Source organism: Notamacropus eugenii, chromosome 1 (assembly GCF_028372415.1).
Source record: "Notamacropus eugenii isolate mMacEug1 chromosome 1, mMacEug1.pri_v2, whole genome shotgun sequence".
NCBI lineage: Eukaryota > Metazoa > Chordata > Mammalia > Diprotodontia > Macropodidae > Notamacropus > Notamacropus eugenii.
Genome location: NC_092872.1, coordinates 102,372,378 through 102,394,137, shown reverse-complemented (window position 1 = coordinate 102,394,137; position 21,760 = coordinate 102,372,378). Strand labels below are relative to the sequence as shown.

The following is a 21,760-nucleotide window of genomic DNA, read 5'->3' as shown; positions in this document are numbered from 1 at the left end:
CAGAATGAAAAAAGCAGAACCAAGAAAATATACAGTGCCTACAACATTGTAAGTAGAAAGCCCCAAATCAAATGGAACATTGTTATTGGAATGAACAAGTTTGGTTCCAGAGAAAAGGTGAGAAAAGTACTTCTTTGCAGAAGTGCATTATGGATATGGAACACTGTATACACTCTGAGACTTGGTTGATGTGTAAATTAGTTTTGTGCAATTGCTTTTTACTTCTTCCTGTTTTATTCTTTGTAGAAAGGATGGCTCCTTGGTAGGAGAAGAGAAAGGTTATATTAAGAAATAAAAATGATATAAAATAAAAGCTATCAACACAAAGTTTTGAAAAGGATGTTCAACTAGTCCTCCTTAGACCTCTGAGAAAAGTATTTTAATAAGTCATGGGTTAAAGTCTTCTTATATCCATGGATTTCAGGTCCTGGAACATTTGGGAAAAAGGTAATAATTTGTGCAATAACTGTATCACATAAATACTGATTTAGGGTTTAGAAATAATATCTCACAACTTTCAAATTTGAAAACACTGCTGGAGCAGCTATCAAAGACAGTAAACCCCCAGGACAGTGGTTCCCATTTTTTGGGCCAAGATTAAAAATACATGTAAAGGCACAATTGATTTTATGGTAACTGTTATTGTAATTTTGTATTTTATCAATCAATAAATTCTACTAGTATAGCTCCTATCATGTGGCGGAAGGAGTCGGAAATTTTTTGACATTGATATTAGAAAAGGTCAGGTGCCACCACATTAATGGATACATGCTCCTTGCTTCCAACTCTCAACTACAATAACCTCTTGCTGTTTGTGGTGAATAATTATAATTCCCCCTATTATGTCTGTTTGTAATTTGAAGCTCTTTTAAAAGCAGCAGCCAAAAGGAGGAAAATGAAGGATGTTATCAGCCCACTAAGGCATTTTTCTGTTTGAACTGCCTATAAGGATACCTCCTGCACAGTAACTAAACATGCTAGCCAATTGGAAAAGGAATTGTTTATGTGGGCACAGAAATAAGAACTATTGTTATAAATAGGTAATTTGTAAAAGCAGTCAGACACGAGCCAGAATGCCCCACATGCAATTGCCTGGGCCAAAAAAAACACAGCTACAAACATCCTATGGTCCCCAAAGAATACATCAGTAATACTTGGACAAGATGTCAGTTTCCAACTTAGCGAACATGAAGACATTCGTTTACTATTCCAATCCTATATGATGTCTCTGGAAAAAAATCAAAAGAAAAACAGAGGTCCAATAATCCAGTGATATTCTATACGGGTGTGTCAGTGTTGTTTGGTTAGATTTCTTGTTGACAACGTAGTTAAGCAAAGGACGTAGGAGGTGTTCAGTGTACAAGGATTTTTGGCTCTATGGTGCTGCAGCCAAAACACAATTATTCACATCAATTAAAGAGAAAGCAGTAGCACAGATAATGGCCTCCTTTGATCAGGATACCCACAGTTTGATCGCAGGAAACAACACATGTAAGATAATCCTTAAATCAAACCATCTGGTACAGAAAACTGGAAATTGACTATAATCATTCTTTACCAATACCTACCTGCTCAAGGTTTTTGCCTGAGCTATCTAGGATAACTGTTTCAACTCTAATTTCAGCCTGAATTATTCTAGATAATTCTCTGTTTGGCCATGGGCAACCTAGCTAAGACCTGTCAATAAAAACAGCCAAGTTTTAAATCTTCATAGTGTTTATAACATTCAATTTATTATCAGCAGCATTTATGTAAATACTTCAACAGATGGGTTCACAAGGGATCAACAAGGCTAACCATAATTCCTGCCTAACTTAGTAGATTCTTTATTCATTGTTGTGGCCCGAGTCACGGAAACAGCCTCTTCAGTCTCTTCTCCCTCTGACCCGCACTCCACTATGCAGAGATCCAGCCATATCATTCTTTTGAAAGTCTTCAGCGGCATTCAGCTGCCCAGCAAGGAAAGTTAAAACTCCTTTTCCAAGCATTCAAGGCCCTCTCTAACTTGGCTCTACTTTGTTATCTTTATCTCATTCATTTTCCCCAAAGCGTTTTACCAACCAAGCAGGACAACTCGCTGTCTTGTCTTCCAGACATCACCCATGCAGGGGCTTTGCAGACATAAGGCACTCATGCTTTCACAGGTGTTCTTCATTCCTCTGTTCACCTAGCTGTTAAAACTCCACTTAAAGACTACCTCTATTAAGCCTTCTTCTCTCTCTGGTCTCATGTAGCACTTCATTTTTCATTTTCCTAATGTATTTACTACGTATTAGAGTTACTTGTGTTGGTACATCCCACTTCAATACTGCAAAGCTTCAAAAGGGCAGGGAATATGTTTCATCTAAACTTGGTAGTTCTGAGCTGAGCAGGAGTTTCCTAAACGTTCAGTGAAGCTAAGTCTCATTAGGTTGGCTGTTAGTCATCTGTTCCTAGGCCCATTTCAGAAGGCTTTTATGCTTCTATATCTTCTACTCTACTGATCTAGCTTTTAGAAACCATAATGAAGTTCTGATGGTGAGCTTCCTAACAGCTAGCACTTACATCATACTTACTGTGTGCTGGGCATTGTCTTAAACACTTTATCTCATTCAATCCTCACAACCACCCTGGGGATTAAGTACTGTTACTACTTTACAGTTGAGGAAACTGAGGCAAACAGTTCAAGGTCACACAAGTTGTAAGTATCTGAGGTCAAATTTGAACACAGGTCTTCTTGACTCTAGGCTCATCACTCTATCTACTGATAGCTACCTGGCTGTCTTTAGGTGCAAAGTACTGGAAAGTAAGGGGGAAGAAGGGGCATGGCTAAACAAATTATGGTATATGAATGTAATAGAATACTACTGTACAATAATCAGTGATGAAATAGATGGTTCCAGAGAAACCAGGAAGACTTGTATGAACTAATATAGAGGTACGTGAGTAGGACCAGGAGTTATATAACTAACAACAACATTGTAAAAGCAAAAGCAAAAAAAAAAAGAAAGAATTCTTACAAGTGCAGTCACCAACCAGGATTCTAAAGGATTAATGATGAAGTCTGCTAACCACCTGCTGACAAGGTACAAACTTGTCTCAGGGTGTAGGATGAGACATATTTTTGCACATGACCAATACAGAAATGAATTTTGCTTGATTATTCATATTTGTTACAAGGGAAAAATAAATAGATGATAAATAAACAAATAAAGACTTCCAGATGGAGTCTACTTGCATACATGATTTATATTCCTTGATTATGCTTATTTGTTACCAGATTCTACTGTTTCTCCCACTACTGGGGATTAGGGGAGCTAGTGACAGTGTTGTTCAAAATCAAAGAGAAAGAGGGAGAGAAGGAGAAAAAGAAAGGAAGCAGCTAGGTGGTACAGTAGATAGAATACCAGCCCTGAAGTCAGGAGGATCTGAGTTCAAATGTGGCCTCAGACACTTACTAGTTGTATGACCCTGGGCAAGTCACTTAACCCCAACTGCCTATGAAAAAAGAAGAAAAGCAGGCCATTGAAACAAGCACAGAATAGAACAGAAAGAAGTTCAGAAGGTAACAAAGACAAGAAGAATTGTTCCGAAAGTAACAAATTAAATTTATTATATACTTTTGAAAAAGACAAGCTGTAAGTAATAGCAAATTGTGGTTTTATAAAAATAATCTTTTCCTGTTCTACTCTGTATATGGAACTGTTTTTTTGGAATCATGGAACCCACATTCAAATACTGGCTCTGCCATTTACTACCCGTATAACCTTGTGCAAATCACTTACTCTTCATGGGCCTTGACTTCCCCATCTGTAAAATGCAGTTAGAGCAGCTGATCCCTCTCAGTGCTATTTCTATAATCCTATCAATCAATCAATGAACATTTATTAATGGCTTGCTCTGTGCCTACATTATGCATTTAATATTAGGGACTTTACAAAAAAAAAGCAAAATCAACCCCTGCCTTTAAGAAGCCTACATTGTAATGGGGGAGACCATGTATATAAATTGTGTATCTATATCTACATCTCTCTATATACATGCATATATATATATATATATATATATGTGTAAGTATGTGTATACATACATATATATACACACACACACACATATGTATATATAAGCTAGAGAATGTTCCTCCAGCTTTATTTTGCTAACTCAGGTCTCTATCCATAAAACCTGTCTCCAAACCCTCTTCTTCAAACCCTAGCCCAACTATTGTTCACACCCTTATCCTATATTCTCAAAGGATACGTGTACTCTGTTTACATTCTACTTATGTAACATTTAATAACATGTCCCTGTGAAGCCATCATGTAACTCTTTCCTTGTGTGCTGGTCAGTCTCCCCAGTTAGGCTGGGAAGCTCTTGGGGGCAGGGCTGACCATGTCTACCATGCTACTGCCATTCATTCTGTCCCTACAGGTCCTAGCAGAGTTCCTTGGGTGTGGGGGTAGGGGAAGGGACACAGGAGGGGAGGTACTCATTAAATGTTGTTTGTATACCTGAGATGATCCTTATCATAAATAATTCCAGAGTTTACACCAAAATGCCTGTTTCCTGGTATTAATTAACTGTTGTCAAGAGAATTAACCTTAACAGGGGATTTTCTTCTTTTTACTCAATGGGGAGTTAGTACTGACCAACAATTAAAAAGGGCAGAAGCCAGAAAGAACCCTTTCCTAAGTACGACACCTAGTGGTTTGTCATGACCACTTATTAAACACTCAAACATAAGTGGCTGTCTCCATTCAATTCAAGAAATCTTAACTCAGCACAGAGTACCACATATGAATACAAACATCCTACAGAAGAATTCCTAGCAGTGAGAAACATCTACTAAACACCTGCTGTTTGAAGACAAGTGTGAAAAGTGTTGGATAAAATATGAATTTTAGATGAGGGCCAGTTCATGACCCTATGGGGTTTACTCCAGGACAGTATTATTAAATGAGGTAGGGCAGCAAGACCTGAGTATAGTTGGGGGATAAGGAGAAGCTGGGGTGGAAGCATTCCTGTCCATTCAATCTGGGCTTCCCTTTGCAGGTTCAGTCCTGTGATTTCATCAGCGTAGGAAATCCCAGAGAGAAAACAAATTCCACAAATGTGCATTTTCTAGTCTTAGGGTAGAAGTTCTTACCCTGGGGTCTGAGAACTTTTTTTGTCATATTTGATAACTGTATTCCAATATATTTTATTTCCTTTGCAATCCTATGCACTTTATTTTCTGCATTAAAAACATTATTTTGAGAAGAGATCCAGTCTTCACCAGTCTGCCAAGGGCGGTCCATGACATAAAAAAGATTAGGCACTACTTACTCTCTTAGAGCTGCCTGGAAACCCTGAGGGTTTAAATGATTTGTCCAGGGTCCTAGAGCTAGCATGTGTGAAAGTGGGTCATGAATGCAGGTATTACTGATTCTAAAGCTGGCTCCCTATTAGTGATGAAGCAATTGGTGTCACACTGAACAGAGCCTAGATCTGGAGTTATTTAGCCTCTGCCTGCCTCAGTTTCCTGGACAGTAAAATGAGAATAATAGGTGCTACCTCCCAGGGCTGCTGTGAGAATCAAATGATATAATACTTGTAAAGCACTGTATATAAATGGTAGCTGTCATACTGCCTCAATATAATTCTACACCAGGTAGGGTATGAAAGTACAATTACTGTTGTCACTGTCGTCATTCATACTGCCTGTGCGGTTTTCTTGGCAAAGATACTAGGATGGATTGCCATGTCCCTCTCCTGTTTTATGTAAGCAGGGGTTAAGCGACTTGCCCAAGATCACACAGCTAGTAAGTGTTGGAGGTCAGACTGGAACTCTGGTCTTTTTGACTCCAGGGCCAGTGCTCTATCCACTGCATCACCTGGATGCCCCTAGTACAACAGAGAGGTTCAATGTAATATGGTGGTTCTAATGGGGAGAGATCACTTGTGGCTGGAGGTGGGAGATCAGGAAAGGCTTCATGGAGGAGACAGAATCTGAGCTACGACGTAGGGAACCAGAAAGTTGTACAGGTTCAAGTTTGCAACATCAAGGGTTTTGAAAATTACTTGAGTTTTTGTCAATGATGTGCTGACTGTCATCCTCCAAGCTCCTAAGGGTATTGGCCAGCCAGACTCTACTTGATTTAATTCAGTTCTCCTTTAATGTTTCAGTGCAGGATGGAGGTGATCCTGAATTCTTAAAGGCGATGCTAGTGAACACAAGCTGTCAGGTCCTACCAAGCTCCAAAGACTTTGCTTAGGGCCCTGGCAATAGGAATATATCATCCTAGAATCAACTCAGCTAAGTCTAAACAAAAACAAAACTCATCAAGTTGGTTACTTGGTGATGAATTATTTTCTGCCATTGCTACTAAGATGGTCTACTAAGGTACAGAGGGGCTAGGAGATGGATTGGCAGAAGTAGTCTATAATAGGGATCAATAAACTAAGGTCTTGGGCCAAATCTAGACTGCCTCCTGTTTTTGTACAGCCTGGGAGCTAAGAATTTTTTTTTTACATTTAAAAATAAAATTTTACTATATTTATTGCATTGTAGCACATTATTAATGGTATGTACTTTATTTATGCCAATGAAAAAATGGATCCTTCACAAAAGGCTTGGGGTTGAGCTTTTTTGTTTCTTTGTTTTTAAGTCCATCCTTCTTCATGGAAGGATACTGATAAACAAATACACAAAATCAGTATTAAGGTTTACAGACTGAGCAAGATTGCAAACAAGCGGGAAAATTCAAAACACTGATCTCAGAATGGGAAAGGAACAGCTCCCAGGACATTTGTTTGTGGGTTGGTGCTAGCTGAAACATTCAAAAGGACTGCTTGGCCAATCAGGAGTTGAGAAAGAATTTCTAGATTCATTTAAAATTATTTCCCTTCATGCACTCTCCCTATATTCCAGCTAAATTCACCTGCTTGCACAATGACAAGTTAGTTCTAAATAATAATTATGGAAGTCAACAGGCAGCAAGAACCCTTTCCCAAATTTCACATTCTATCTCTTGCCTCTGGAGAGGCTATGCTGCATACTTGGAATACATTTCATTTCCTTCTCTGTCTCTTAGAAGACTGAGCTGCCTCTGAGGCCCAGTTCATATGCCATCTCCTCCAGAAGTCTTTCCTGGAACCTCTAGTTCTTCTGGCTCACTCCTTGAATAATCCTGTATTTATTCATTTGTGTATATGATGTGAACTCCAGTACAATGTAAGCTCTAAGGGAGTAGAGACTGTAGTGGCTGCTTTAGATTCCTTTGCACACAAAAGGCACTTAATTAATGTCTGTTAGATTGGCTCATATACACAGACTTAATTTTTAAGTGGCAGATTCTGAGTCTTATTTCTGGCACATAGCAGGAACTTAATAAAGGCATGTTGACTTTTGTACTGCTACTTAGTAGGACTGCTATCCTACTGACAATTCCCATGAGAAGAAACCCCACCAAAGTTCACTGTTCCAAGAGGAGAAGGCCTCCTGTATCTTCTTAGAAGATGTTTCATTCTTTTTCTCCAAACCACCTGGGGAGATGTTTGTTCTCTTTACATCCTTGGGCCAGTTTTATAAAAAGATTCACTGAGCTACTTTCCTCAAAATGATTAGAAATGGCTAGCTGGTGGCAAGAACCCTGGATCAGTAGTTAGAGAACCTGGGTTCAAAATTTGGTCCTGACTTTTTTCCTGTGTGACCTTGGGCATGTCATCTGACCTCTTTGTAACTCATCTATAAATTGAGGAGGCGGGATGAAGATGACCTTTAAAGGCCCTTGCAGCTCAAAATCTATGATCTTGTGTCCTGCTTATTGAAGCTGCTGAGCCAGACTTTTCTCCCTTAATGTGCTGTTTTTCCAATGGGTCAGAAAATTAAAGTAAGAATAGAAATACCCCAAATGAAACATCGTAATCCTTAGATGTGTAAGGCTTGTCTCCGAGTTCTTCAAAAAAATATGCTAAGGAATCCAGCGTTTCCTCTGCAAGTTTTTCATAAGTGGTTTCATCTAGGGAGCTGTAGGAATGGCAAAAAACATAACAGCATCCAGTTAGCAAAATTCATTTATTCAGTCTCAAATTAACAGGATTTTTTAAACAATAAGAAAACATTAGAAACAACAACCTCCCTGTCCTGAAGACCAAGAAAGCTTGGAAAAAATCATCACTTTTTAAGATGGGCTGTTGTTGAGGGGATTCTTACAGGAGATGGACAAGACATTGTTTAAGGTTTCTCCAAACTCTAAGACTGATTTTATATTGGCACAATACTTTTTGCTCTCAAAGTAACTCTAGAAGCTGGAGAATGAGGGAGAGATTTTAGGAACTCTATAAATCTTCCTATTCCTTAAGAGGAACAAAAAAATTCCAAGCACCAAATGGACAAGTAAATATTAGGAGAATGGATTTGCATGGCTCAGCTGAAAACTAACAATCTAAAGAAGGATTTTGGGAGCAAACTGACAAATACATGATATGGTCAGATCACTTAATGCACAAGTGTTTACTGAATGTACATGAAAGCATTTTCTTAAAGAAAACGTGTGCACAAAGAAACACACACACACACACACACACACACACACACACACACACACACACGCCCCCAAGCCTGTCCTCAAAGATGAGACAATGCACCTTCCTCGCTGCTTAGCAGAGAGGCAGGAGAGATTCTACTGGTGTCAGACACCCTTGTGCACATTAAGTTTTGCTGAACTTTTTGTTCTTTCTCTTTGTTATGAGGGATGGTTTACTGGGGATAGGGCAGGTCAGGGTTATAGTCAGAAAGGGTAATACAAAAACAAAATATATCAATAAAATTTTAGTTAAATTATAATCAACAAATTCTCTTGGGGTTGTGTATTGATTTTAGAAATTAATTTTTATGGATAGTTTTTGTTGTTACATCACCTACATTTTGTGGTGTATCTTTTCTCCTTCCCCCTCCCAGAGAACCATCCCTTATACAAAGAACCAATGATTCTTAAATTATCCTTCCTTGACTTTCTGCCAGGTCAGTTGTCTTTGGTGGTAAATATCTCACATGTTCTTCTAATTTTTCAGTCTTTGGACTTTGTTTTTATACTTCACGTTGTCTCATTGAATTGTTGAGCTCTGATTGTTCCATCATATTTTTTCTGAGAGTCTACTATTTGGGTCATATTTTCCACCCTTCTGTCCTAAGTAGTCTACTCTCCTTCCATTTTTTTCCCACAAGTGCTCTAATTTCATTTAAAAAAATCTCTTGCTTCATGTCTTCCATTCCTCTTGGAGTTCTTATGAAAATGTCGTGTTTCTTTTTTGAAGTTCTACTTGTACTTATTATAGAGTTATTTCTTGGGCTTTTCTTTTTTTTTTAGTTTTCAACATTCACTTTTATAGGATTCCAAATTCTAAATATTTTCCTTCTCCCTCCTCTCCCTTTTCCCTAAGATGGCATGCAATTTGATATAGGCTATATATGTATGATCATAGTAAACATATTCCACATTAGTCATGTTGTGAAAGAAGAATTAGAACAAAAGGGAAAAACCATGAGAAAGAAAAAAGAAAAAAAAAGAGAAAATAGTATGCTTCAGCCTGCATTCAGACTTCAAAGTTCTTTTTCTGGATGTGGATAACTGGGCCTTTCTTAACCCACAGGATTGCTCCTCTGAGTCTGGAGTTTAATTTTTGTTCACTCATGATTCTAGCCTTGGTTCCTTGAACGGGACTTTGAGTCAGGGATGGGTTCCATCACCTCTATGTCCCCTAAGTCTGGTTGTTGCTGCTGCCCAGCCACAGTTTAGAATGGGGTTCAAGGGAATTCTGAAGACCCTCAGCCTAATGATAGCAATGCTGCTGCATGGGTGCTCCAGATCAAGCGAGTGATGATAAATGAGAAGCATTGTGAATGCAACTTACTTTCTGTCACCCAAGGTTCCTATTTTCCTCAAATTCATCAGATGAACACTTTGCCTTCTGACCTTTGGAATCTGGCCTCTGAAGCTCTGGAGCTGAGAACTCTAAAAGACAAGGATAATTATTACTGTTTTTCAGCATGTGTTTGAGTCACACTAAACACTAGTAGAGAACTATCATCACCCTACTTAGAAAGTTCACAGTGTTAAGAAGTACAGGCTCATGTTTCTAAGGAAAAAGGATTATACTCACAAATTTCTTCTTATTTTTATTACAGTATTACCAAGGCAGCCTGGCAAAGTGAATAAAGATCTAGGCTCAGAGCTGGGAAGACCTGGGATTAAGGCCCAGTTAAGATCCATAATGGCTGTGTGACTCTGAGCAAGTCACTTAATCCTAGGCAACCCTTTTAAGATGAGAAGCTGCACAGAAAGTGACATCAAGCATTGGAAGAGGGAATTTCCTCATTCAGGAGATTCCTATACTACTGAAGTCACAGCTCCAGTCTCTATGCTCTATTACCAAAAAAGGTAAACTTTAGTAATGTTGAAAAAGTATCCCACTATGATACAAGATGCAAAGTGCAAAAACAGTGCAAAGAACCCCACAAACTTTCAGACAGTTAACAATTTAAGGAGATGAAGGGAGTAGTTCCAGCTGGAAGAGAATCAGAGAAAGCTTCATGGAAATGGAAATTCCTGTTCTAGGCATCATATTTTGAGAAAGGTATTAATAAGTTAGATTGGATCCAGTAGAGTAGGATCACAATGTTGAGGAGATGGGCTGAAGGAATTAGGGATGTTTAGCTTGGAAAAGAAGAGAGAATTTAGCATTTTCTCAAATATCTGAAGATTTATATCCATGTGGAAAATGAATTAGACTTGACTTTCTTGGCCCCAAAAGGCAGAAACAGGACCAATGGGTAAAATTCATATAGAGCTGAAAAGAAGGAAAAACTTACTAGTGATGACAGCTACTGGTTCTTTCTGGAGACATCAAGTATCCTGTCAGTGGAGGTCTTTAAGAAAAGGTTAAATGACCACTTACTCGTCAACGATAAAAAAAAAAAAAGACAAGGCAAGCAATTTGGTTATCCTGGGCAAGTCACTTAACCCAAGATAGTTTCCTCATTTGTAAATATAGATATTAATAAATAGCATTTATATAGTGCTCTAAAGTTTGCAAATCTCTTTACTTAAATTATCTCACTTGATTCTTACAAGAACCCTGTGATATACATACTATTATTATCCCCAAAATTACAAAGAAACTGAGGCTCAGATTAGAATGACTCACCCAGGTCACATGGCTGATAAGTGTCTGAGGCAGAAGTCCAATGGTTGATGCATGCATTACACACCTGGCTGTCCCTTAGCAAGATCTTCCTCAGGCAGTTTTTCAAAGAACATGCCTTATAGACCACAAAGCACTTTATAGAAAGATAGGCCATCCTTAATGGCATTCAATGATTACTGGAGGCCTCTTCTCTGCTGAGATCCTAAGATTTTATTTGCCTCTCTCTCTCAGGTCCTAACCTGGGAATCTATGAACTTGTTTGAAAAATAATATTTTGACACCTACATTTCAGTATAAATGGTTTGTTTTGATTTTATTTTGTGCATTTTAAACATTATTCTGAGAAAAGGTCCACAGATTTTACCACATTGCCAGAGGAGTTCATGACACAAAAAGGGGAATAGGTTTATTTTCTTGTAAAATTCTTGTCAATATTCTTTTTAAAAGTCACTGCAAATACATGTAAAATAGTTTTCAGAAATGGTAAAGTGCCAAGTACTACTGGAAGTACACTAGACTGACTTAGGAGGAGTGGCTTTAAAGATTGCTTAGGAGACTTAAAGAGTTGTGATCAAACTGCGGTAGCTCAGCGACTTAGCAGTACAGAGCTCGAGGTCTGGAGTCAAGGTCAAACCTGGCCTCAGATACATATTGGCTGTGTGACCTTAGGCAAGTCACTTAACTTCTGCATGCCTCAGTTTTCTCAACTGTAAAATGGGAATAATAAGAGCACCAACCTTGAGGGATTTCTGTGAGAATCAAATGAGATCATACTTATAAAACACTTAGCACAGAGTCTGGCACATAGTAAGAGCTATATAAATGCTTATTTCCCTTACTTCCTGTTCACATGTGTGAACTCTCTGAGTCTTATTTTCCTTTATGAGATGAACTCATAAGACTGTCATAAGGATCAAATGGGATAATATATCTAAGTTTTGCAAACTTTAAAGTGATATATATGTATATAAAATGTCAGCTATTATTGTTACTTAATAAAAATGGGCAAGATGAAGTACAAAAATAAACCTAAATCAACAGCAGATGTGGAATAACTTACACTTAAACAATTTAATGCAATAAGCATGTTTATGCAAGGCACTCTGTTAAGCACTTACACTTACTAAGCATGTTCTTGACAACAGCAGAGGGCTTTTGGTCGAATGTTTTGTTGAAATGCTTTATTTTTCTTGTTTTCTTTTTTTTTATATCATAAGAGATGGATGGGGGATGGGACGGGGAGAAAGAAGGGATATAGTACATATACATAACAGTGTCCAGTATGGAAGTTATTTGGTTGTCATTGCTGTTTTCCAGTCATTCAGTCACGTCTGACTCTTCATGATCCCATTTGGGGTTTTCTTGGCAAATATATTGAAGTGGTTTGCTATTTCCTTTTTCACTGAATTAAGGCAAATAGAGGTTAAGTGATCTGCCCAAGGCCACACAGCTAGTATGTATCTGAGGCTACATTTCAACTCAGGTTTTCCTGCTACTTCATGGAAGTTATTTACCAACCTATAAACATTTTAAGTAAAGAAGATAGAGATTTAGAAAGACGAGAGCTTAAGTCCTAACTCTGGCACATACTAGCTGTGTGACTGTTCAAATCATTTATCTGCTAAATCCATCTGGGTAACTAAGACTCTACACTTCCCACAAACTGCTACTCTGTATCAACAGAGGGAGCATCTTCAATAGTAGTTTCCTATACAGATAAAATGTCAGATCCCTACCACAAAACAAAACAAAGAAAAAACAACTTTAAAATGTGGAAAGTCACACCTCACTGAAAACAGTCAGGGTTCCTACCATGGGTCATTGGACTCCCAAAAGGTGTTTAGGGAGGATTCAAAGTTATAATAATTAAAGATCTGTCAAATAAGACCAAGGAGGAAATGATTACAGAACTGAATAAGCCAGAAGAGAAGCTGAATTAAAGACCTCATCATCACCCAGTGACAAATTTTATACTCATGTTATATTAGAGCTAAAAAAGGACAGGCTTTAGAGATGATCTATTTTAATCCTCTCTTTGTATAAAAGAGGAATCTCTGTTCCAATCAATCAATAATCCAAAATTTATTAAGGGTACAGTATGTGCTAGGCTTTGCGAAAGCAAGAGATAAAAAATGAAATAACAGCCACTGCCTTCAGGAAAACCAAGTGGATAAGCAGGTGGGATCTGTGGTAGGGCACTGACCAGCTGGGAGACCCTGGGCAAGTCACTTAACCTGTCAGTTTCCTCCTCTGTAAAACGGAGATAATAAAGCATCCTATTGACCCTCTCCCTGTCTCCTCAGCCCTTATTGTGAGGATCAAATGACATAACAAATGTGAAGCGCTTGGAACAGTGCTGACACACCAAGTAAATGTAATTATTATTATTACATTTGTAAAATAGAATATATTTATTAAATATAAATGTAATATACTTATATATAATAAATATTATATATATTTATGTATTAACTGCATATATAAATATTATATATATACAAATATTAACCGTATCACGAGACAGTCAACAAACGTAAACACGGTAAAGCAAAGTCCACCGGTACAACCCAAGCCTCACCAGAGGCAGAGGGGAGGACTGAGCACTCCAGAAATGGGGGCACGGGCGCTGCAAAAGCGCGGAGGTGGCCGGAGTAAGGTGTAGAAAACAAGAGAGGAAAGCCACAGAGCAGATGGGGACCATGACAAACCCAAGCTTCCTGCTCCGCCACCCCCACCTCCTCAGGGCGCTAGAGCTAAGGAATGCGCATGTGCAGCTCCAGCCACCAAGGCCCCTCCCCACGCCCTGGGCCCCGCCTCCTCCCCGCCCCTTCCTTTAGGCCCCGCCCCTCCACCACCCCGGGTTTCCCTCCTCCAGCTCCCCAGGCCCCGCCCCCGCCCCGCCGGTTCCTCAGGCCCCGCCCCTTCCTTTAGGCCCCGCCCCTCCACCACCCCGGGTTTCCCTCCTCCAGCTCCCCAGGCCCCGCCCCCGCCCCGCCGGTTCCTCAGGCCCCGCCTCTTCCTTTAGGCCCCGCCCCTCAATCACCCTGGGTTTCCCCCCTCCGGCTCCCCAGATCCTGCCCCTCCCCCTGTTTCCCCAGGCCCCGCCCCCCCACCAGTTCCTCAGGCCCTGTCCCTCCAGTTCCCAGACCCCGCGGCTAGGGCCTTCTACCCGGGTGTGCGCACTCACCCAGTCTCCCGAAGAGCAGGACGCCACCGCTCCAACCCCTGCCCGCAGGGCCGTGGGGCCGGCCTGGGCCGGGGGGCTGCAGAGCCCAGCCCTCCTAGGCCCCGGCGCCGGCTGCTGCAGGGTGCGCGGCCCAGCGGCGCAGGGCCTCCGCGGGGCCGCCCGAGCCAGCGCTCCCAGCCCGGGCCTCCACATGTTCCTCGCGCTCCTCGCAGCGCGGCCGCGGCCCCTGGGGGGGATTGTGGGGGGGCTGGCCCCGCCTCCTGTGTCTGCGCCGGGTAAACCGCGCGAACCCCGGGCTGCACGCGGCTGCCCCCTGCTGGGGCAAGGCCGCCGCTTCCCGGGGATCCCTGTGAAGGCTGTGATCGCTGAGCAAGAACAGCGGTGGTTCCTGGCAGAGGCGGCGCTGCCGGAGGACTGGCAGGCCGAGGTGCAAGCCCGGCCTCTGCCGGCGCAGCCCCGGCGGGCAGCTCCTCGGGGACCCCGTCCCAAAGCGTGGGCCGATCTGCAGGAGGGCCGGGAGGAGCCACGGGGAGTGCCCGAGGCTGCTGGGCTCAGCTTTGGAAAGAATCCTGGATTTGGAATCAGAGGACCTGAAGTTTGGCATTTCAGTTCCTGCACTTTTTGCATATGTGGGAGACTTTCACCCTGCACCCTCTCCTCATTGATGCCTTCCCTAGGAAGGACTTATTCCATACTTCACCTTAATCTTAACCAGGATTTTCTCTGGACTTGGCCTTTTTTTTCTTGACTACCATATTCCTGTTCTCCCACCCATCCCACTTTGCAGCACCTCTATAGGTGTCTCTTCCCTCATTAGAATGTAGGTTCCCTGAGAGTAAGGACTAATTTGTGTGGTTGTATTTGCCTCCCTAAACTCTCAGCACAGTGAACATTTTCATATTAAGTCCTTAATAAGCACTCTAAGTCAGGCCTGCACAACATACTGCTTGCAGCCACTAAAGGATTTCTGGTGGCCATTGTCGTGGGGCACTCACCTGTTTGTCACATGACCTGCAGCACCCAACCATCATCAGTCTGTCTCTAGTCTAACTTATCTGTGGTCAAAGAAGTTTAGCCTATTTTAATTTTGGCCCCATCTACTGCCAAGTTGTGCAGGTAGATGTTGGAATAAAGAGCAAATGAAATCTGCAGTCAGAGAGAGAAACTTAAAATAGACCAAAGGAGCTATAGTGACTGAGACTGGATAACGGGCACACAATGAATGTTTCCAGAGATTTCTCTGGAATCTTAACAAGTGGTCAAAGCCAGGTAGGGCCATGTAGGTCACAAAACCTTCTCATACAGGAAATTTCTTGCTCCAATGATTTCCTTCCCCTTGTAGCCTGGCAAAAACATGGAGCTAGCTGAGATGACTCCTGACATGCATTCTAACCCTCTAGGGTGGCTGGGAAGGGATTCTCTCTCCAGTCTAGCTACCCTAGGGCAGGGCAAACCCTAGGTAAAGTGATGAAGCAAGCCATAAAGAGCCTTAGCTGCCTTCTGCCTCCACCATCTGTTTCTCTTCTTTCCTGGGCACTTATCTTGTGAGCCTCACTCAGCAAGTTAATTTAAATTAACCTGGCATTAGCTGATAAGGGATTAAGATTTCCTAGAAGTATTTGCCTTCCCCCCACCTCCTATCCCCAGCCTAGAGAACTTTTAGAGAGTGGAATGCTAGGAAGTAGGGTTGATACCTGGGTAGAGTCCTGCCCAGCTCTCCTCACTCAAAGCCATATTTCATAGGCAAAGTAGAGAAGTCCCTGTCCGCTCCAGATAGCTTTACTTCTGCTTAGTAAAGTTTGGGGCCCTTTTGGTATTCTAATAATCTCAAAGGGTGTTTCTAGGGGTCCTGAGAGACTCTTCTCTCTCCAGATAAGCTTCGATCCTGAGGGAGGAGGCTCTTTAGAACTGACAAAGCTGTTCAGGGTTTCCTCTAGAAATCAGACCAACTTCTGTTCAGGCTGAACATCAGAAGACATTTCTAGCAAGAAAAAAAAAGTAGATTGTTAGGACATATAGTCTTGAATGATCCAGAGGAACCCAAAGTATTTCCTTTCTTAACTGCAGCACCCCAATGTCATAGGATCATAAAATTACAGATTTAAAGCTCTTAGATACCTTAGAGGGCATTGAGATCAATTGCCTCATTTTAGAGGTGAGGAAACTGAGACTTAGAGGGTTCACATCACTGGCTCATTCACGTAGTTAGGAAATATCTAATTCAAAATTCAAAAAGAGGTCTTCCTGACTCCAAACCCAATATTCTATCCTATATACTGTATTTTGTAGTTTATAATATACTATGCTTCCTCATTATGTCACAGCATTAATTGTATTCATGATCTGAGATCAGTGAATAGGGTAAAAATTGTACATGATATATTTAATCTTAGATGCTATCTTAAAAACAACATTTATTTAATGGAAGCCCCGTATTGTCTTTGCCCCCCAAAATGAAGACACAGGAGGTGAACGCTGCTTAGCATCTCCCTAGCATGCCCTTCTTTTATCTTCTTTCAAGCCCTCTCTCCTTCCCACCCCAGGTCAGGCAAAGTCTGACTTTAACTGATAACGTAGCCCCTCCTGAACTAAAGGGTTATGGGGGGAAAGGCTGAGGGAAGTCTCTGGGAGCAAAGAAAGGGAGAATAAGCCCAGAAAGAGGGGAAAGCAGGAGAGCAGAAGCAGCTTTCAAGAGCAGGCATCCTCAATTCAGAAGCCAGACTGGATGGCTGAATGCTGTGTCACCAAAGCCTCTCCTTCTACCCCCAGCCCCCAAGTAATACCCCATGGCTTCTGCTCTCAGACTTCTGAACATCCTCTCTCCTCCAGCACCAGATCTAAGTGAGAAGAGAAGACTAATTCTGGATCAATTTCTCCCTGGTCAGTGGACATTCATCTGCATCCTGATTTCCCCTTTAGGTCCAAGCCAGCATATGAAACTAACAAAGATTTGTTAAATGTCTGTTCTGTGGGAGACACTGTGCTAAAGTCCCTGGGGAGGAGCCTCAGGGAACTTATTTACCTAATGGATGTATATATGTGAAACAAATACATAACTGTAATACATCCTATGACATGAGAAGTATACTAGAAAAGTACAGAGTAAGTACTATGTGACTGATATCTGAATGGGAAGGTCTGTTATGTACAAGCCATATCAGGGAAGGCTTCACAGAACAGGAGGAATTTAAACTGAATTTTTAAAGATAAATAGGAATTCAGCCAGTGAAGACAGGGAGAGAGGGCATTCCAAGGTTGGGAAACAACTGGAACAAAAATAAGACTGAGAGGAAGGTTTGTTCATCTTTTCTGTGTCATGAACCCCTTTGGCAATCTGGAGAAGTCTCTGGACCCCACCTCAGAAGAATGTTTTCAAAAGCATAAAATAAAATACACAAAATTACAAAGGAAACTAATTTTGTTAATATATAATTATCAAAATATAAAAAAAAAACCAAATCAAGTTCTTGGATCCCAGGTTAAGAGCTTCTACCTTGGTTCTTTATATTTTTTCCCTTTTGAAATGACTTTTTTAGGCTGTTTATATTTACCAACATATGTAATCATTAGTGGGCAGTTAGGTGGCATTAAGTGGATACAGTGCTGGTTTATCTTCCTGAGTTCAAATGTGGCCTCAGACACTTACTTGTATGACCCTGGGCAAGTAATTTAATCCTGTTTGCCTCAGTTTCCTCATCTGTAAAATGAGTTGGAGAAAGAAATGGCAAACCATTCCAGTATCTTTGTGAAGAAAATCTCAAATGGGGTTATGAGAATGTCTGGACAAGTGCTCACTAGTAGTGTATAAGCTCATTGAGAGCTCCTTGAGGGTAAAGAATCAATTGGTTTTTGTCTTTGTATCCATCTGGGTCTAGCACAGTGCTTTGTCTTGCTTAATAAATATTGGGTTAAAATGTATCTCCTCCCAAAACATATACAAACCTGTACTTTGAACTTCATTCACATTGGCTGATTCTTGATTAGATCAGGCAGAGGGGAATGTTCTGTCCAGCAGATTAGAACTTGGCTCTCAGCCTAAAATTGTATCCAGCCTACAACATGTTTTCTAAAATCATCTGTCAGACCTGGACTCCAGCTGTTAAAATGGACAGATTTAATCCTACTCATACCTGAGAGAGAGTTCCCCTGGTATGACACAGGTCCTGACTGTTCTCAGTGCCTCACTGCAAGAAATCCACTGCCAGAGTCAGAGGGACAGATGGCCAGGCAGATTGTCAGAGGTAAGTGTAGTTTTGCAGGTGGAGTGTGGGAGATGAGGAAAGAGAGCTGGTGGTCCTATCACTTTGAATCTGGGCTTATGTAGGGCTTAGGCTGGGCATAGAGTAGGTAAAGGGCTGGTGGAGCTTGGCAGGGATGCTAGTGAAATAGGGGTGACTGCTTGAGCAGGCCTGATGTTGTGGCTGATGGGTAAGGGAAACCAGTATGGCAGACTTGGGTGGCTGAAGATGGAGAGACAACACCAACAACTGTTATTATGATTATTATTATTTACACAATGCTTTGAGGTTTGCAAAGCTTTTTACACATTATCTCATTTAAACCTCCCAACAGCACTGGGAGTTAGGTACTTTTATTATTCCCATTTCACAAGTAAGGAAACTGATCCTGAAAGAGGTTAAATAATTTATTCAAATTAAAATTTGAATGTTTTTTTAAACAGTATTTTATTCCCCCCACATTAGATGTAAAGGCAGTTTTTAGCATTTATTTTTACAAAGATTTTGAATTCCAGATTTGTTTATTCCTTCCCTCCTCTCTTCTCCCCTCTTCCTAAAATGGTAAGCAATTTGATATGAATTTGATATGATATATATGTATATACATATATATATGCAATCATGTAAAACTGTGAAAGTTGTGAAAGAAGAGACCAAAAGAAAAAACACACACACACAAAAGTAAAGTAAAAAAAGTATCTTTCGATCTGCTCTCAGAGTCCATTAGTTCTTTGTCAGATAGTAAATGTTAAGGCATGATTTGAACTCAAGTCTTCCTGACTCCAAATACCATCCTTTATCTACTCTGTTGCCTAGCCTGCATAGTGGTGAGGGCACTGGGCTTGGAGTCAGAATTACTGTCTTTCAGTCCTTACTCCAACACTTACTAGCTGTGTGACCCTGGCCAAGTCACTTACCTTTCAGATATTCAGTTTTCCTCATCTGTAAAATGAGGGGATTGGACTCCTCTTTTAGGTGCTTTCCCACTCTAAATCTATTTTCCTGTCATTAGAGTTGCTTTACTGAAGCTTGGTAAGTAAGGTTTTTGAGGAGTTTTAATTTTGGTAAAACTAAGTGGGGGCAATAAGTAAACATTTATTGATCTGAGCTGAAAAGAGTACAGTTTAGAGATTATAGTGGAATAGGGCTCTCCCCGACCCAAGAAGGGGAGAGGGTGGGAAGCTTTGGCTTTTTTTCTGGCCTTCATACTCTTTTTTCTCATTTCCTCAGGTTTCCCCTCCACCTCTTCACTTTTAGTGTGTCATCTTTCCATCCTCTTTCTCTCTCTTTTCTTGCTCTACTTGGTGCATTCCCACTCCCCCTGGGTCTTGTCCCTACATGGCCTCCTCTTCCTTTAGAGAAATCTATTTAATCTAAAATAGTGTATTGTTCATCATTAATCTAGCAATTTTTTCAGTTTATCTTGGGAGGGAAGAGAGATAGGCCAGGCCTAGAGTGGTCCAAGGGGAGGAGCGACATCTAGGAGAAACATGATAATGACATGAAGTATACGTAATTGTTGGGCACAGACAAGGACTCTAAAAATTAAGTTTAATCATTATCAACAAACACTATTAAAAGGGGGACAAAGAAATAAAATCTTACAAAAAATTCTTATCATTCACCAAAACAGAACCACATGAATCCACTGATAGACTTCTTCCTGTCTTAAATCCTTCCTAACTAAATTAATTTACTTTGTTTTCACCCCCTCCCCAAGTCACTCCTTGGCTTTAAATTATCCCTCAAAGGAGTCACATTTACTTTTTTTCCCCTAGGACAACAGGATTCTTTTATGATAACAACATAACAACTTGTACCCAGGGAACCTAACTCATTACTGAGGAGGAACAGACTCTAGGGCAAGAGGGAGCCTATTAAATGCTATTTGGTTGATTGATAAGGGAAATAAAACAGATATTCCCTTGCAATTTCCAAGGATATTTTGATTGGGTTATAGGATGGAGATTTTCTACAATGAGTCACAGTCTATTAGTAGTAACACTTTCCAGTATAATAATTATGGAACTGTGAATTCCCTGTCACATATTCAGTCTGAATCTCAGCTATGGGATGGAATTTGATGTGTGACCTTCAGCGGGTGTACTTTCTGACTTAGTCAATATAGGGATCACAATATTGATTATAATGGATGGTAGGTAGAGCTTTCAGAGTTCTTTGACTATGAACATTATGTTATTACATAGGTGAAGACTGTAGTAATGTCTAAAAGCTCTTTCAAAGAAGAAAAAAGGAAACAAATATTGGATGAAATTTTCATCTATAGCCTAGTTAGTAGGTAGGGCATGACAGTCTGTTGCCATGTGATACAAAGCAGCAGACTTTCTATTGGAAGATCCCTTTTCTGGCTACTTATTCCTCGGGCCTGTTTCCTTCACTTTCCCACCCTTTACTTGTTCCATACTCTCACCTTCCATTGTGCTCTGGAACCCTGTAATACTATTAATAACTGCTCTTTCATATTGGATTTCCTCCTGTAATATTCCTGGCTCAGCTCACTTTCCAGACTTCTCTATGTCCCTGCCAGCCACCTTTTCACCCTGGTTATACCTTTGTGCCCTCAAGCCTGCTGGACTCTCTTTGGACTTGCTGTTTTCCAATTCTGATTTACTTATAATCTTCATCAAGCCTTGCTTAGTCACTGAATGGGCATTGCCTCTGATAAACTGAGACCTGGGAAAGCCCTCAGCTGAAAAAATCCATGGTCTCCCACTGCGTCCAGGGCCATCTCTAGTTGTTCGGATCTATATCTTGCCATTGCCCCCAGAAGGCTCTGGAGGAGACAGTGAGGCTGCTGACTTTGCACGGTGCTCCCTCACTTAAATCCCATTCACTTGCGTGTCCTAGCATCACCTCCCTGATGTCCTGGTTCTCACTGAAAACAAAGAAGAACCAACAGCAAGCCCTATGTGTAAGTTCTTTGAGGGCAGGGGTTGTCGTATTTGTTTTATAAGCTCAGCTCAGTGATAGTGCCTGGCACACATCAAGAACTTAAATGGCTCATTTATCTTATTTTTATTCTTGTAATCACAGAAACCTAGCTTTTCCCACATAATTCTGAATCTCTGACCACTTTCTCCAGTATTGGATACACCTTACTCCCTGACCCACTGACCAGGAGGAGGAGGAGGAGGAGGCATGTTTAAAGGAT

The 21,760-nt window shown here is 40.9% G+C and overlaps 1 protein-coding gene across 3 annotated transcripts in view; it reads right to left on the bottom strand.

Moving 5' to 3' along the window:
- FXN (frataxin) overlaps positions 1–14,992 on the bottom strand; it is a 33,077-nt gene extending 18,085 nt beyond the window's left edge. For all 3 annotated transcript variants that reach the window (XM_072611103.1, XM_072611086.1, XM_072611093.1), the window contains exons 1-3: positions 14,351–14,992; positions 9,871–9,971; positions 7,864–7,984 (exon numbers count right to left, since the gene is read on the bottom strand). In XM_072611103.1, the coding sequence (XP_072467204.1) occupies positions 7,864–7,984; positions 9,871–9,971; positions 14,351–14,977 (849 nt within the window). In that variant the 5' untranslated portion in view covers positions 14,978–14,992. The remainder of the gene's footprint in view (positions 1–7,863; positions 7,985–9,870; positions 9,972–14,350) is intronic.
- Between the last annotated feature and the right edge of the window lie 6,768 nt (positions 14,993–21,760).